This window comes from Aotus nancymaae, unplaced genomic scaffold (assembly GCF_030222135.1).
Source record: "Aotus nancymaae isolate 86718 unplaced genomic scaffold, 86718_ANA_hifiasm-v0.15.2.pri h1tg000040l, whole genome shotgun sequence".
Lineage (NCBI taxonomy): Eukaryota > Metazoa > Chordata > Mammalia > Primates > Aotidae > Aotus > Aotus nancymaae.
The window spans coordinates 125,707,878-125,723,763 of NW_026988454.1; the positions used below are offsets into that span (position 1 = coordinate 125,707,878).

Below are 15,886 nucleotides of genomic sequence, written 5' to 3' on the forward strand. Positions count from 1 at the left end.
GTTTCACCGTGTTCGCCAGGCTGGTATTGAACTCTTGACCTCAATTGATCTGGCTGCCTCAGCCTCCCAAAGCGCTGGGATTATAGGTGTGAGCCACTGCACCCAGCCCAAACAGTTTTTTAAATAAGAGCTCCGATTCCTCCACAGCCTTGCCAACACCTGGCATTAACAGTCTTTTTAATTGTAGTCATTCTGGTAAGTGTACAGTGGTATCTTATTGTGGTATCTCAATTTGCATTTTTCTGATAAGTAATGATGTTAAGCTATATTCTTTACAAAAAGATTAAACAAACCAAAATATTGACCGTGGTGATCTTTGTGGAGGTGTGACGGTAGGTTTTGCTTTGTTGTTTTCTGAAGCACAGTCTTTCTGTTTGCTAAGTTTTCTGCATTTTCTAAATTGAAATGTTTAATTTTAAAATTAGTTTTTAAATTATGAAACCTTCCCAAAAGCCCATTTATTTGTTCTTATAACAAGGTATAATGACCACAATAGTAATATTACAAGTAGGATTGCCAAGAATCATTTATTGAGCACCTGTTGTACATTCAGCATGTAGGAGGAGCTGTGAACAGCACGGAACAGTACAGGGTTTGGTCCCTGACCTCGAGAGGTTTACGGTTTAGGTGGAGACACAGAAGAACCACCTAAACTGGGGAGCCCGAGAGAAAACAGTCGAGGCCAGGATGTTACAAGAACTGGAAGGTGTTTGGGGTCACCCCCATCACATATGAGCCCACATGGCATGCCCTATCGAGAACCTCTACTGCCCCCTTGTTAAAATGCCTGACTACAGGTGGGGGTGCACACACACCTGCAATTCCAGCACTTTGGGAGGCCGAGGTGGGCAGATTACAAGGTCAGGAGTTTGAAACTAGCCTGGACGACATAGTGAAATCCCATCTCCACTAAAAATACCCAAAATTAGTTCATTTCAGCTACTCGGGAGGCTGAGGCAGGAAAATAACTTGAACTCAGGAGGCAGAGGTTGCAATGAGCTGAGATTGCACCACTGCACTCCAGCCCAGCCCAGGAGACAGTGTGAGACTCTCTCTCTCAAAAAAAAAAAGCCTGACTCCTTGTTCAGCTGCTACTCAAAGTGCAATGAACTGGGGAGGGATGGCATGGATGGGAAAGGTTGCTGGACGATTCGAGGGGCTGGTGTCTCCCTCCTAGAAAGATCTACTCCCCCATCACATACCCCAACATACAGTGATCCCCACTCAAGGGGGACTGTGCCACCACACAGGACCCTCACCCCCAGAGCTAAAAGAGGAGGAGGCGGTCGCTGCTTGAGCTGCCAGAAGTAGAACTAGGGTGCCCTTCTTCTTGTGTGTCCATTCCCCTTCCAGTCCATTGAGCCGGGGGAGGGGGGTGGGGATGGGCACCTCAGAGCCACCTGGAGCTGAGGGGGTACTGGAGGGAAAGGACAGGGGGTGGGAGAGCAGCAGAGGGGAACTGCAGAGCCCAGCTGGAGAAGAGGGGTAGCTGGGGTGCCTCAAAAAGTACAGGAGGAGCCAAAGAGGGAGAAGGCCCAACACTGAGTCCGGCCTCCCAGTGCGGGTCAGAGGGGCCATGAGGGCAGGCGGGGAGATCCCCTGCCTTCACAGGACAGAGAGGGGCATCAAGAGCAGGAGGGTACCAGGTCCCCAGCACTGCCCTAGGCCACACTCACTTCAGGGTCACCCTACCTAACCTTAGAGGTCAGGGGCCCTCCTCTAAGATTAAGCAGGGAAGGTTTTGATGATGCCCCCACTCAGCAAGGCCCCTTCAAAGTGCCATCTCTTTACTTCTCAAATTAAAAGGTATCCAGGTCTGAGTGTCCAGGAAAGGGAGTGAATTTCATAACCCCCTGTGACAGCAAGGGGAGGCAGCCACGTCCCTCCAGGGGGTGCCGTGCCACTCTGCAGACAAGTGGGGTGGAGGAAGTAACTGGGGGAAGCCAGCCCACCCGACCTCCAGGAGAGAGGACACGGAGAAATAGGATGAGAAGGTTTTAAATAGTATTTCATCAAATAAAAATGCCCAGCACTCCGAGGAACCTATCACTCAACTGCCTAGTTTTTGTTTAAATAATTCTAATGCCAGAGGCTGGGGGGCAGGGGGCAGCCAGGGTATGTACATGAGGAGGAGTTTAAATTAAAACACAAATAATAATTAAGACACACGAACTGAAAGACTAAGGCAGAAGGTGTAGAGGCCCTCGCGTTTCCAGGACTGGGCGGATTAGGGCTTCCTCTTGGAGAAGATCAGCCGGCGTTTGGAGTGGTAGAAATCTGAGGAGAGAGAGCGGAAGTCAGCCAGGCCAAGAGGAAGAGGACACGGTGGAAGAGGACAGGAAGAGCTCGGGAAACGTCCACGCTGCCTCTTGCGGGGGTACTTATGGAGCGTCCCGCCGTGCTTCACAGACGTGATTTTATCCATCACTGCACCTGCACCCACGGGTCTGCTCTAAGCCAAGCTGCCCAGTAAAGGAGCCACTAGCTCTGTGTGCTTGTTTAAATTGACCAAAATCAAATAAAATGAAAAATTCAGTTCCTCAGTCGCACGAGCCACGTGTCAAGTGCACAACAGCCGTATGTGGTTTGTGGCCCCTGGACTGAACACTCCCATCCCTGCAGAGTTCTACTGGAAAGTGCTGATCTAGGGATTCTGTTACAAAATCCATGAAAGTGTTCGGCACAATTCCAGGCCCATGTAAACGTCAGTAGTTGTTGTTATTACCATTAGTCCTGACCTAAACGCAAATTCACTTTGGGACCTTAGACGAATCACTCTACCTCTCTGAACCGGGTTTCCTTTTCCTAAAAGGATGGTAAGGGGCTGGGCATGGTGGCTCATGCCTGTAATCCCAGCACTTTGGGAGGCTAAGGCAGGAGGACTGCTTGAGCTCAGAGTTCGAGACCAGCCTGGGCAACATGGTGAGACCTTGTCTTTACAAAAATTCAAAAAATAAGCCGGGCATAGTGGCATGCACCTGTAGTCCCAGCTTCCCAGCTACCCAGGAGGCTGAGGTGGGAAGATCGCTGGAGCCCAGGAGTTGAAGCTGCAGTGAGTCATGATCACTCCACTCCACTCCAGTTTGGTCAAGACACCCGTCTCAAAAAGAAAGACATGGAGGGTGACAAGAATGTCTTATGGTATAACATTGCATAAGGACTAAATAAATCTACCTTAGAAGCTTAGCAAAAGGCCTGGCATAACATAAGTTCCCCACAAATGTTAGCTAGTTGGTCTTGGCTGCCTACTTGCTGTGTGACCTCTGGGCCCGTTTCCTTCTACCTAAGGAGCACACTAGACCAGGACCGGACAGGTCAGCCCTTCGACCATGGACTCTGAGAATCTTGGTCCCTTACAGTGTCCTTCCCTGCACCTGTCCTCACCTGTCATGCTGGTCTGCCGCCGTTTTCGACCCTCAGAGTCTCCAGGTCCACCTGGGGACTCCTCAGGCCGCTCCCTTGAGTGAGGCATAAGGGTGCAAGACAGCGACAGGTCCACGTGGTCTTCCTCCGCTGTCCCCTGCAGCAGAGCAGGCGAGGTGCCAGGCCGCCTGCCTCCTCCCAGGGGCCCTTTGGGAAGGTAGATCTTGGGCAGGCCAAGGCCCCGCACACGCTCCCAGGCGAAGTCACCCTCCAGTGGTGTCTCGGTGACAAAGTCGAAGTTCCATCGCTCACGGGCCTCCTGGATGCAGCCTGCCATCAGCGCGTCACAGTCACGTCTCAGCTGCTCGCTGTCCACTGGGCCAAAGAGGCAGCGGCGGGCCTTGCTGCTGGATGGGTTCGGACGGACATCCCCAGCCTGTTCTGACATGGCGCCTGCAGCAGAGACACAAGGAAGGCCCTGGTCACCATGGAGACTGGACACTACGCTACCTGACCGGGCTTTACTGTGTCACCTTAGGTGAGGTCTTCCTACCACAGGGTCTCTCTGACTCCTTCCAGCTGGTCTTCCTGCCTCCTTCCCACAGGAGGCCTGACCCCCACCAGCAGAGCTCAGCCAGCCTGGCACTCCAAGGTCACTGGGGGAGCAGGCAGCTGAAGGGCAAGGTAATGTCAACAAAGTCAAGTTTATTGCAAAAGCGAGGATCAGGGTCCTGTTTACCACCAGGTATTATCAGCTAAAATCAATTTGTTTTCCCCCCTGAGATGTCCCTCATGGGTGTGAATGTCCCCAAATACGTGTGAATTGCCAGAGTCCAGCAGTTTCTGAATCCCAGCCCTGGCCAGGAGGTCAGTTCCCAAATAAATAAACGGTCTGACAGTTCCTCCAGCCTCCTGAACCCCCACCCAGATGCCCAAGTAAGGTAACCCTGCTCTGCCAAGTAAAAGTACCCTGGACTCTGGGGTAAAAAGCACCTGGGTTGTAGTCCCAGCTCTGCCACTTACTACCTAAGTTTTAAAAAGCCACTAGGTCTCAGTTTCCTCACCCATAAATGGGGCCATATGCAAGTTTAAAGAGCATGGCTGGGCCGGGCGTGGTGGCTCACGCCTGTAATCCCAGCACTTTGGGAGGCCAAGGTAGGCGGATCACCTGAGGTCCAGAGTTCGAGACCAGCCTGATAAACATGGAGAAACCCCATCTCTACTAAAAATACAAAATAAGCTGGGTGTGGTGGCACATGCCTGTAATCCCAGCTACTCAGGAGGCTGAGGCAGGATAATCACTTGAACCCAGGAGGTGAAGGTTGCAGTGAGCCAAAATCACGCCATTGCACTCCAGCCTGGGCAACAAAAGCAAAACTCTGTCTCAAAAAAAAAAAAAGAGCATGGCTGTGGACACATACTCAAGCAATTGATTGGGGAGTCCATCCAGCAAGGCAGATGAAGCAGAGCTGAATGAAAGGCTGTGTCTTGGTGGCTAAGTGGGAAGGCTCTGGAGCCCGATCGCCTGGGTTGAAGTCCAGGTTTTACTAGGTGTCCCTGGGCAAGCAACTTAACTTGTCTGGGCTCTATTTTCCTCGTCTGTGAAATGGAGATAGTAATGGTGACTGTCTCAGAGGATAGCTGTGAGGATTAACCGAGTTAATGTAGGTAAGGTGCCAGCAGCACTTCATATACAGAAGTGCTTGGAAAATAGAAGTGTGATTATTTCTCTCTGCCTTCAGTTTTACTGAGCCTCCTCCCTATCACTTCCCCCTGCCAACTATCCCCTTCAGACAGCAGCTGACAGGTGCTGTAGGCTGAAGGCCTTTCCCAAGGATGTCATCAGGCGGGTGGCCTAGGGGTAAGGAGGGGCTGGGCGGGGCTGGGCGGGGCGGGGCAGAATTTCTCCCAGGCTGAGCCACATCCTGCCAGGCACATCAGGTGATATGAAGTCTAGACACCTGGCAGCCCCTGCCCGGTGCTGCCTGCGTCCAAGGAACCCGTTTTGCAGACAAAGAAAATTAAAGGTGGCTGATCTACCTGGCTCCTCTCCTCCCACTTCAGGAGAGGGAAAACCAAGGGTGAGTTTGCCCATGAGGGAGCCCTGGCACCTAGCTGCCCACTCTGGCTTGACTCTAGGACTGAGTGACTACACGACCTTGGCAGCAACTGGGTTTTCCTAGGGACAAGTCCCAACTTGCAGGCTCTGGGGGGTGAAATCTCTGCTGAGTGTTTCTGAGGCAGGAAGCCTGGGATACATGCCACATCTGCTCCATCCCACCTCACCCCACTGCTTGTGATCAGTGGAGCCCACAGTTTCACGTCCCAGCTGGTTGGGAGAGGAGGCGCTTGGTAACCTCACACTGAGTTTAAAGGGCAGGAGATGGAAGAGATACGAGACTTGCCCCCAAGTCATACAGCTAAAAAGGCCAAAGGCCACTGCCCCGTAAAGGGTTCACACAGTACAGTGGACAGAGCCCTCAAGGAACCTCTGTCTACCCTCTCCTAGGCATGAGTTGGGATTTATTTGTATATTTTAATGTATGGGGGCTGTTCTAAGCAGTTTAAAAATGTCAATCCACTAAAAAGTGGATAGCTATTAGCTCCCTTTTTACAGAAGAGGTAACAAAGGCTCAGAGAAGTTAAGTAACTTGCCCAATGTCACACAGTTCATAAGTGGCAGAGCCAGGATCTGAACACAGGCCTGTTTGCCCTGAGTCCTGTGCTCTAGTATTGAACCCACTCCCTCTCTAATTTTTAGATTTCTTAACCAGAGAGTCCCATCAGAATTACTTGGAGGCCACGGGCAGTGGCTCAAACCTGTAATCTAACACTCTGGGAGGCTGAGATGGGGGAATGATTTGAGCCCAAGCATTCAAGACTAGCCTGGGCAACACAGAGAGACTCTATCTCTACTAAAAATAAAAATAAATAAAAATTAGCTGGTGGGCTGGGCGCAGTGGCTCACGTCTATAATCGCAGAACTTTGGGAGGCTGCGGCAGGCAGATCACTTGAGGTCAGGAGTTCAAGACCAGCCTGGCCAACACAGCAAAACCCTATCTCTACTAAAATTATAAAAACTAGCTAGGCGTGGTGGTGCACACCTGTAGTCCCAGCTACTGGGGAGGCTGAGGCAGGAGAATCGCTTGAACCCAAGAAGTGGAGGTTGCAATGAGCTGAGATCAAGCCATTGCACTCCAGCCTGGGCGATAGAGTGAGACCCTGTCTAAAAAAAAAAAAAAAAAAAAAAAAAAAAAAAAAAATCACTTAGGGAGCTTTTTCAAGGCCCTGCCACTTGAGACCAACTTAATCCAGATTGAAGATTTAAGATTTAAGTAGGTGTTTGAAGATTTAAGCAAGTGTTCAGCACAGTTCCTCAGATAGGCACTCTTGGGGTGCCAGACAAGGGCGACACTGATGTGTTTGAAATGGACATTCTGGGTCTCAATACATCATAGGCACAAGGAAGGGCTTCATCAAGGATATTCCCTGGCTCCCAGGAGCTCAAGACAGGACTAGGATCTAGGCAGGCACCCTCTCCTCTTCTACCACCCCTTCCCTTAGGGCTCTCACAGGCCTCTCCTCCCCCATCCAAATCTGCTCTCATGCGCATTTTCATAACTTTCAGCCCAAAGAAAACTCAGAAACGAAAACCCTTGTTTTACAAATAACTAATAGCCTAATAGCCTCCTTTGTTGGCCTTCCTGCCTTAGACTTCAGTCATATTTTAATTTCCAGTAAGAGCTCAGTAAATACTGTTGAACCTAAGGAGTGTTCCTTTGAAGAGGCGGTGAATGGCTTAGGGGTTGATCTCAGATGAGCCCAGGGTACCCGCGGTGGTTCCCGCCTGCCAGCCCCACTCCGCGGGAAAGCGGGTGTGCCATTCGCGCCAGGGCCGGGAGGGGGCGCCGGCCTCCAGGAAATCATGCGCGGGGTGGGAGGTACGTGGGCAGAGCATTGGACAGCGGGGGAGTAGTGATGAGTCAGTTTCCCGCAAGGCGCTGCCCGCCCGCCAAAACTCCGCTTCCACTCCGACTGCGCGTCACACTGGGGTGGGGAGAGGGAGAATGGGAGGGGACCGGAGGGCCTAAAACACGTCACGCTGGGCCGGCCAGGCTTCCAAAACTCCCGCCGCTGTTGCGAAACTGCGCGCTCCTGCGCCGTCTCTGACACACACACACGCGCGCGCGCTCGCGCACACACACACACACACACGCGCGCCCCCGCGCGCCGGGAGCTGGCCCCTCCACCTTATCTCCACGCCCAAAGCACGGGATGAGTCAGATCCCTGGAAAATAAAAATAGACGGGAGCAACGAAAACAAAACCGCTCGGAAGTTCTCCCAGAAACACGACGTGGGGGGAGGGAAGGAGAGGGGAAGCTGTCTGGGCGCCCCAAGTTCCAAACCCAGCCCCTAGATGTTTTTCCGCACGAAGAGGGCGCAAGTGTCCCCCAGGGGTTCGGGACTGAGAGGACGTGCAGTGGTCCGCGCCCGGCGGCGGCGCTCACCCCCCTGCTCCGCTCAGCCTTGTCGCTTTCGGAGAGGGAATCTGGGCTAGGTCGGGGCACCCCGAGCCCCCGCGGCAGCTGATGGAGGCCCTGAGCAGCGTCGTGCCCCCCAGAAACACCACCCACCCCGCAAAGACATGATCTCTCCCCAACTCCCACTCAGGCATGGGTCCCGCTCTCGCCCCGGAGTCCAGCGCCCCTACTCCAGGGCAGGCTGGGCCGTGGTTCTCCCGGCCGCGGTGGGAAAGAGGTAGAGGAGACCCCTGCCCTTCGCCGACTGACAGGCTGGTTAGAGCCCGCCCAGCGTAGGGCGTTGACTCCCCGGCCCCTAGGGCGCGCCAAGGAGCGGGGATCAGACGCGGCGTCCTGGACCTCCAGTGCCCGGCTTCCCTGGGAACACGCTGTGCCAGCCAAATAGGTCACTGTGCTGATGGGAGGGCGAGACCCGAAGGGACAGGGAGGGGGCTTCTGGGGTCCCACTGTACCCCAGCCCGGGCGAGGTTCTGACCTTATATTATACAGTATGTTCCCTGGGGTCTCCTTGTCACAATGAGTCAGCTCCTCGCTTGTCCTTAGGGGACGTGTCCTGGCACATTCCCAAGGGCCGGGAAACAGCCCGCACTTACCTCAGCGCCCAGCCAGGTGGTGGACACAGTGGCGTAGAGGACCTGAACCCCGGAACGTGGGCCAGGGCGGCGCCGCTTGGATCCGAGAACCGCCCGGGACCGATCCCAGACGAACTTACTCCACTCCGCTTTCCTCGCCCCTCCTGGACCCCTCCAGGGACACGGACTTCATTCCCACGCCAGGAGCAAACTGCGCCTGGGGCTTGGAGCCCACCGCTGCCGAAGGCGAGCTCCCAGAGCGGCCGCGTCCACGCCCTCCCTCGCCCCAGCTGGGTTTCCAGGGGCGGGGAGCGTGGCCCGGGATCCCTGTACTTGTAATCCCGCTCTCCGCCCGGAGTCCGGCACATCCCGATCCCCGTCACCCGAGCACTTTACAGACACCGTGTGCGCAAGCCGAGCGCGCACAGGCCCACGCCCGTCATTCACCTGCCGCAGAAACACCTGTGAACGCAGCACACACCCGCAGACACGCATCCCTGCGACACGCACGGACACAAGCAGGCACGCTCGGCTCGGCTTTGTGCCGGCGGCCTGGGGTCCCCTGTTGGCTGCGGCCGCTCCCTCACCTCCTCTGAGTGCCTTGGTGCCTCTGCGAATCCGCGCCCAGCTCTGACCCCACAAGGAACTGACTCCCGCAGCTGCTCACACCTCAACTGGTGCCGCTCTGCGGGCGCTAATATAACCTACCCCCAGGAGGGGCGGGACCCGCGCTCGGCCTACCGCGCCGCCCCTGGACCGCCCTCCCCCAGGCCCGGGGCCCTGGCTGCCCAGCGCCGAGCCAGCTGAGCCTGGCCGAGTTCCAGCAGCCCCAGACGGTCCCGGAACCTCGCGTGCTGCAGGAGGGCGCTTCCCTCCTCCCGTTGTCTCTAATGTGCGTCGGTGCACTGGACACATTTTTCCTACAAAGTGAGCCTCAAATTTGGCCTTTTTTAGTTGGAGAATGACTTGGCACTCCCCAGGAGGGCACTGAGAAAATAAGCCCTCTTTCTGGCCCACCGGTGACCCACTATGGCAGGCAAGGATTTACCCAATGCAGCTGAAAAGATCAGGAGGATGACATTCGTAAATAAAAATCCATAAATAATAAAAACGATGCGCCTCTCTGCAATTTCCAGAAAAGCCCCACGATACCACCTCTATTCCCATTGATCCCTCATTAGGTCACCTCTCCCAGACACACCTGGGGCACCTAGACACCCCAACAAAACATCTTGAGGCCAGAATGATTTTTCAGTCCCCTTTATTTCACAGATGAGGCAACTGAAGGTCCACTGAACTTAAGTATACAAAGTTGTTGATTGTCACATGCTTCCAGGAAGGAGGGAATTGGAGACACTATCAGAAAACCGAGGAGGAATTGGACATTGAACCAATCTCCGTACACCGTACACTCACCTCAACAGAAGAACACTGTGATTGCAGCAGCTTTGTTGGCCAGGAAGCGGAGGATTTGATGAGTGAGTTGTCTGCCTCCTAAATACTCCCCACATGGCCCATATACACTACTGGGGAAACTGAGGCTCAGAAAAGTCTAGTGACCTGACTCAGATCATGCAGCAAAGAAATTACTATGGTTGGAACACAGGACTTTTGCCTCCAGCCCAAGGCTCTCTGCTTGTCACCCTTTATTTCTGTGGCTCCGGAATGACAAAAATACCCAATAACCCTCATTTGCAGACAGTTTATGGAAATGACATAAATAAAGGATAATTCCGGAAGTGTCTACTGGTGCTTCTGACAGACACAGAAATGAGTAACGTGTCTATCTGCTCCCGTCTACCCCATACCTCTGACCTCCCTTGGACTTCACCTTCGCCTCCTTTCTGTGCCTGAAACATTTGCAGTTTTGCTTTGAAAAAATTGCAGAGGATGGATTGTTAATCTGAAAAGAAATCCCACTAAAAAATAGAACCCAGGCTTGGAGCAGCTACAATTACTGACATCTCAGGCTGCTCAGAGTCTGGAAATCTCTGCCCAGGCATGCCCCAAGCCTTTTTTTTTTTTTTTAATAAAGGCTTGTAATGAATTATAAAGTTTTGTGGTACTGAGCTTCACAACGAAATAATTCTTTGCACATCGTTTTTTATTATTTATGGATTTTTATTTACGAATGTCATCCTCCTGATCTTTTCAGCTACATTGAGTAAATCCTTGCCTGCCATAGTGGGTCAGTGGTGGGCCAGAAAGGGGGTTCATTCTAACAGTGCTGTGCCCTCCTGGGGAGTGCCAAGTGATTCTCCAACTAAAAAAGGCTCACTTTGAGGGAAAAATCTTGAGGCCCACTTTGTGGGAAAAATGTGTCCAGTGCATAGTTTCTTCCTCTAACATAGCTGGCCTCAGGGAGGGAGGCTTCTGTCTCCTCCGCTGTGGGGATGGGAGCCCAGGTAGGGGTGGGAGGACACAGGAGCAGATCCCCTTGGCCTGCCTGGCCCTGGAGTCAGGCCAGGATTGTGGTTAAAGCCCAGAAAGTCCACGGCACGGCCTCAGGACCCCACTCTCAGACCCACTGCTGTCTCCACCTTCCCCTCTATACATCCAAACCATCCGAAGAGTGAGTTATCAAACGTCCAGCAGAGGACAGGCAGCTCCTCTCGCCGCCTTGAAGCCCCTCTGCTTTCAGGTATTTCAAATAGACGAGACATTGTCTGTCTGTTTATTTTGGGGGAAAAATTTTTTTATAAAGGCCTGTAATGAATTATTTAAAGTTTTGTGGTACTGAGCTTCACAATGAAATAATTCTTTGTGTTGTTGTTTTTGGGAAACAATTTTTTTATAGCTTCTGGCTCACCACCACATTCAATATTCAATATTTCTTAAGTACCTACTAAGTATCTAGTACTATTCAGTGCTTAAAAAAAAAAAAGTTTGCAACCATGCACTTGAATGTGTAGCCAGACACTCTAAGGGAGGACCTCTGCCCTGCAGCAGGCAACGGAGCAGGTTGTTAGAAGTCACGCACAAAATCTGACTCCCAGCACACACTCACACAAGCACACATACACCAGATCCCAGCCCTGTCCCAAGGATCTGCTAGCAGATCACAAACCCTGTTCAGAGAAAGAGGCCAAGGTCTACCTGAGGTCTCTGGAGGTCCCCTGTCTCCTACCATCCCCTTCCTCACCTGAAAACAGCCAGCCCCAGGGACAGAATAGCCACCAGCTTCTTCTATGCCAGAGCTCAACATGTTGGGACATGTTCCTGATGGCCAGAAAACCAGTCAGAGCCACACACAGCCTGCTGCCTGAGCATGTTCCCTGGGAAGCAGGCAGCTTAGGGATGGAGGGAGGCTCAGCCTCTGGGGGGACAAGAGTGCCCAGACCAGCGCCCTCCCCCAGAGTGGGGTGGAGCAGGGTGGGGTAGGGGAATGGGGAAAGGTGGAAAGCCCAAGCCTCAAGAAGGAGGATTTGAGAAGAGCTCAGCAGTGGCTGCAGGAGCTGCCTAAGAAGGGAGAGGAAGTGCTGGGAACAATGTCACCATTTCTCAGAAAGGGACTGGGGAGTCCCAAATAGGGGCAGTCGGCTTTCAGAGGAATTCACCTCCACACAGGCTCCCAAGAAGTGAGACCCTAGAGAAGAGGTGGAACGAACATAGAGCAGTGAGCAGAAGCAGCCCTGGCTTTTTGTTTTTGTTTTGTTGGGATTGTTTTTGTTGTTCATTTGTTTTTGTTTTTGCTTTTTGAGACAGTGTCAGCAGTGGCACCATCTCAGCTCACTGCGGTCTCCACCTCCTGGGTTCAAGAGATTCTCCTGCCTAAGCCTCCCAATTACCTGGGATTACAGGCACCCACCACCATGCCCAAATAATTTTTGTATTTTTAGTAGAGACAAGGTTTCACCATGTTGGTCAGGCTGGTCTCGAACTCCTAACCTCAGGTGATACTCCTGCCTCAGCCTCCCAAAGTACCGAGATTACAGGCATGAGTCACCATGTCTGGCTTTTTTTTTTTTTTAGAAGAATAACTTTGGGAACTAATACCATGACCTGCTGGGGGCTTTACCCAATCAACACAAGGACCAGGACTGATCATACATTAAGGCAGAGAAATTTGTGATGGAATCTGTGCAACACAAACACTTCCAGATTCCCAAGCCTGCTACTGCCTAAGCCTGAAATTTCACCATTAGAAATTCATTCCTTTAGACTGGTCTGAGTGCAGTGGTGTTTACAACTAATTGATCACAAACAGTTACAGATTTATTTGTTCCTTCTCTACTCTGCTTCACTTGACTAGCCTTAAAAATAATAATAATAAATAAAAATAAATAGGCCTGCCCAGGCACGGTGGCTCATGCCTGTAATCCCAGCACTTTGGGAGGCTGAGGCGGGTGGATCACCTGAGGTCAGGAATTCAAGACCAGCCTGGCCAACATGGTGAAACCCCGTCTGTACTAAAAAGAAAAAAATTAGCTGAGCATAGTGGCAGGTGCCTGTAATACCAGCTACTTGGGAGGCTGAGGCAGGAGAATTGATTGAAGCTGGGGGGCAGAGGTTGCAGTGAGCTGAGATCTCACCATTGCATTCCAGCCTGCATGACAAAGCAAAACTCCATCTCAAAAAACAAATAAATAAATAAGCCTGGAACAGTGGCTCACACCTGTAATCCCAGCACTTTGGGAGGCTGAGGCAGGTAGATAATTTGAGGTCAGGAATTCGAGACCAGCCTGACCAACATGATGAAACCCCTGTCTCTGCTAAAAATACAAAAATTAGCCGGGCATGGTGGCACAGGCCTGTAATTCCAGATACTTGGGAGGTTGAGGCAGGAGAATTGCTTGAACCTAGGAGGTGGAGGTTGTAGTGAGCCAAGATCGTGCCACTGTACTCCAGCCTGGGCAACAGAGTGAGACTCTGTCCCAAAAAATACATAAAAAAGAAAAAGAATAAAGAAATTCATTCATTTACTGTGAGGCTCTGTTCTTCATTAAATACTATCTTAAAGGCAAAGTGCTTAGACTGGCACATAGAAATCAGTCCATGAATATTAGTTATAATGATAATTGCTGTACAAACATCCCCAAGAAAGGCATCCCCTGGAATTTAGTAATTATCTATATTTTATTGGGTATCTTAGGTAGCTTCCCAGAAAACACATTCTGACATAGAGTTTTGCTTGAAGGAAATTTATTGGGGAGTGCATTCACAATCCACACTTGTCTGGATATAAAAGAAACAGAATTGGGCAGAGAGAAGAACTGGGGTCTGATGGAGGCTGGAGGCCCAGAGAGGCCTTGGCTGATCCCACCTGGAGCCCTGGAGCTGGGATGGTCCTGCAGAGTTTGCTGAATTGAAGCATGAGAGCTAGGCCCTTACACCCTGGGTTTACAAACAGTCATTGGGATGTGACTGCCCCTGCAGTAGGGGAGTGTATGACCTCGGGCAAGAGAGCTTCCTCCTCACTCCTGGCAGCCGTTGGGGAGGACAAATGCCTGGGTATTGCAGGAGGTTCTGGGTGGTGCAGTACAGAGGGATTAAGATGATCAGATCATTTAAGGACTAAAAGGCAGTGAGGAAATGCTGTGAACACAGGCCACCTGAGGGGTGAAGGCCTCTTTGTGCCTTTGCACAAATCTTCCCATTTGTGAAATGAGTGCCCTGACCCACTTGCCCCACCTCCACTCCATTCTCCACCTTTTGAACTCCTATTGAGACTTCATGACCCAATACATGTGACTTGAAGGTGAGGACTTCTGGAGGCTCCCTCTGGCTCTCAGAGCTTCCACTGAGCAAGACTCTCCACTGTGCTTTGCTCACCTGCTTGGTTTATGCGTCTACTGAATCCTCTGAGCTGGGAACCTGGAGGGGCTGAGCTCATACTTTATTCATCTTTGTACTTTAGAGAAGCCTACCAGCTTCAGCTGGAAACTCAGTAAATGTTTATTGAAGGGTCATTTTTGGCCTATACTCTGAGGTTAGGCTTCAGTGCTGCTGCTTCTGAGCCCTCTCTTTTATTTATTAATGTGTCTATTCATTCATTCATTTGTTTTTAAAAATAATTAACACTAACTGCTGAAACCAAAAACTAGAATATTACAAATCACTGACCCTTGCTTGTGTGTTCCACCCCTACCCCAAAGTAAACACTACCTTGCATTTTATGTCTAATTTTCTTTTGTTTTAAGTGGTTCTATCACATGTGGCCAGGACAGAAGTGCTCACCCATTTTTCCAGGTGTTCTCCTACATTTCCCAGTTCCACTTACAGCGTAGATGGGGTCATGTGACTAGTCCTAGATGATGAAATGTGAGCACAAGTGACATTTGTCTCTTTAGAGCTGAGGCCAGGTGAAATTCTCTAGCCTTTCTGTCCTTCACAATTGTGGCAAAAGTGAGGTCTCATGTCCCGGATGGTGCAATGGTGCCACTACAACATGGTGGAGCCTCCATCAGCCTAGATCCCTGAGTGAACGTGTGGAGCAGAGTGCCCCACCAACTGCTATGGGATATGTATATAAGAAAGAAGTAACCATTTGTTGTGTGAAGTCACTGAAATGTGCAGGTTATCTGATCCTGAAGCATAACCTAACCTAATATTTATCCTTGTAGCTCTGGGTGGTTGTGGTTTTTGGAAGTCAATGTCACCCAGTGAGGTATACCTCTGGGCATTCACACTCTTTTGTAGTTGCCTCCCCTTGAATATTTCTGGCTTGTGACTCTTTTAGCCAATAGAATGGGACAGAAGTAACCCTGTGCCCATCTCAGACCTAAGCCTTAAGAAGGTGTAGTAACTCCTGGTGCTTTTGTATTCTCAGGGACCTTAAGCCCCCGTGTAAGAAGATTGATTACTCTGAGACCATCATGCTGTGAGAAGTCCCGTGGAGAGGTCACATGCAGGACAACCAAGGCCCACTAGCTAAGAGTTCCAGCAGATCTCCCAGCAAACAGTCAGCACCAATTTTCCAGCCATACAAGGACCATCTTGAGAGTCAATCTATCTCTCAGCCCCAGTTGAACCTTCCCAGGTGGAGCCACATGAAGTAGAGATGAGCTATCCCCGGTAAACCCCCGACTAAATTATGGAATGTGAGCAAATAAATGATTGGGGTTGCCACTGTGTTTTAACATGATTTGTTAGCCAGTAATACATAATTTAAACACGGTTCAATCGTTTTCAGGTTTTTATTTTTATTTATTTATTTTGAGACAGTGTCTCACTCTGCCACCCAGGCTGGAGTACAGTGGTGTGATCATGGCTCACTGTAGCCTTAACCTCCCAGCCTCAAGCAATCCTCCCACTTCTCCTTCCCAAGTAGCTGAAACCACAGGTACACACCACCATGCCTGGCTATTATTATTTTTTTAATTACCGTCTCTACCGTATGTTATCCGGGCTGGTCTCAAACTCCTGGGCTTAAACTTCAGCCTCAGCCTCCCAAAGTGCTGGGATTACA

The 15,886-nt window shown here is 51.2% G+C and overlaps 1 protein-coding gene across 1 annotated transcript; it reads right to left on the reverse strand.

The window, feature by feature from the left end:
* Positions 1-508: 508 nt before the first annotated feature.
* CDKN1A (cyclin dependent kinase inhibitor 1A) lies at positions 509-9,150 on the reverse strand. The gene is made up of 3 exons (XM_012461565.2): positions 9,066-9,150; positions 3,385-3,816; positions 509-2,277 (listed from the first exon to the last, which is right to left on the reverse strand). Exons 2-3 carry the CDS (start codon positions 3,809-3,811, stop codon positions 2,228-2,230), a joined length of 477 nt encoding a protein of 158 aa, XP_012316988.1. The 5' UTR covers positions 3,812-3,816; positions 9,066-9,150; the 3' UTR covers positions 509-2,227.
* Positions 9,151-15,886: the final 6,736 nt, after the last annotated feature.

Bases quoted from the DNA above. Each gene is read 5' to 3' on its own strand.
- CDKN1A (XM_012461565.2), bottom strand. From the start codon at position 3,811: ATGTCAGAACAGGCTGGGGATGTCCGTCCGAACCCATCCAGCAGCAAG. The intron at 2,278-3,384 runs GTGAGGACAGGT...CTCTCTCCTCAG, and splicing joins GCGGCAGACCAGCATGACAG to ATTTCTACCACTCCAAACGC.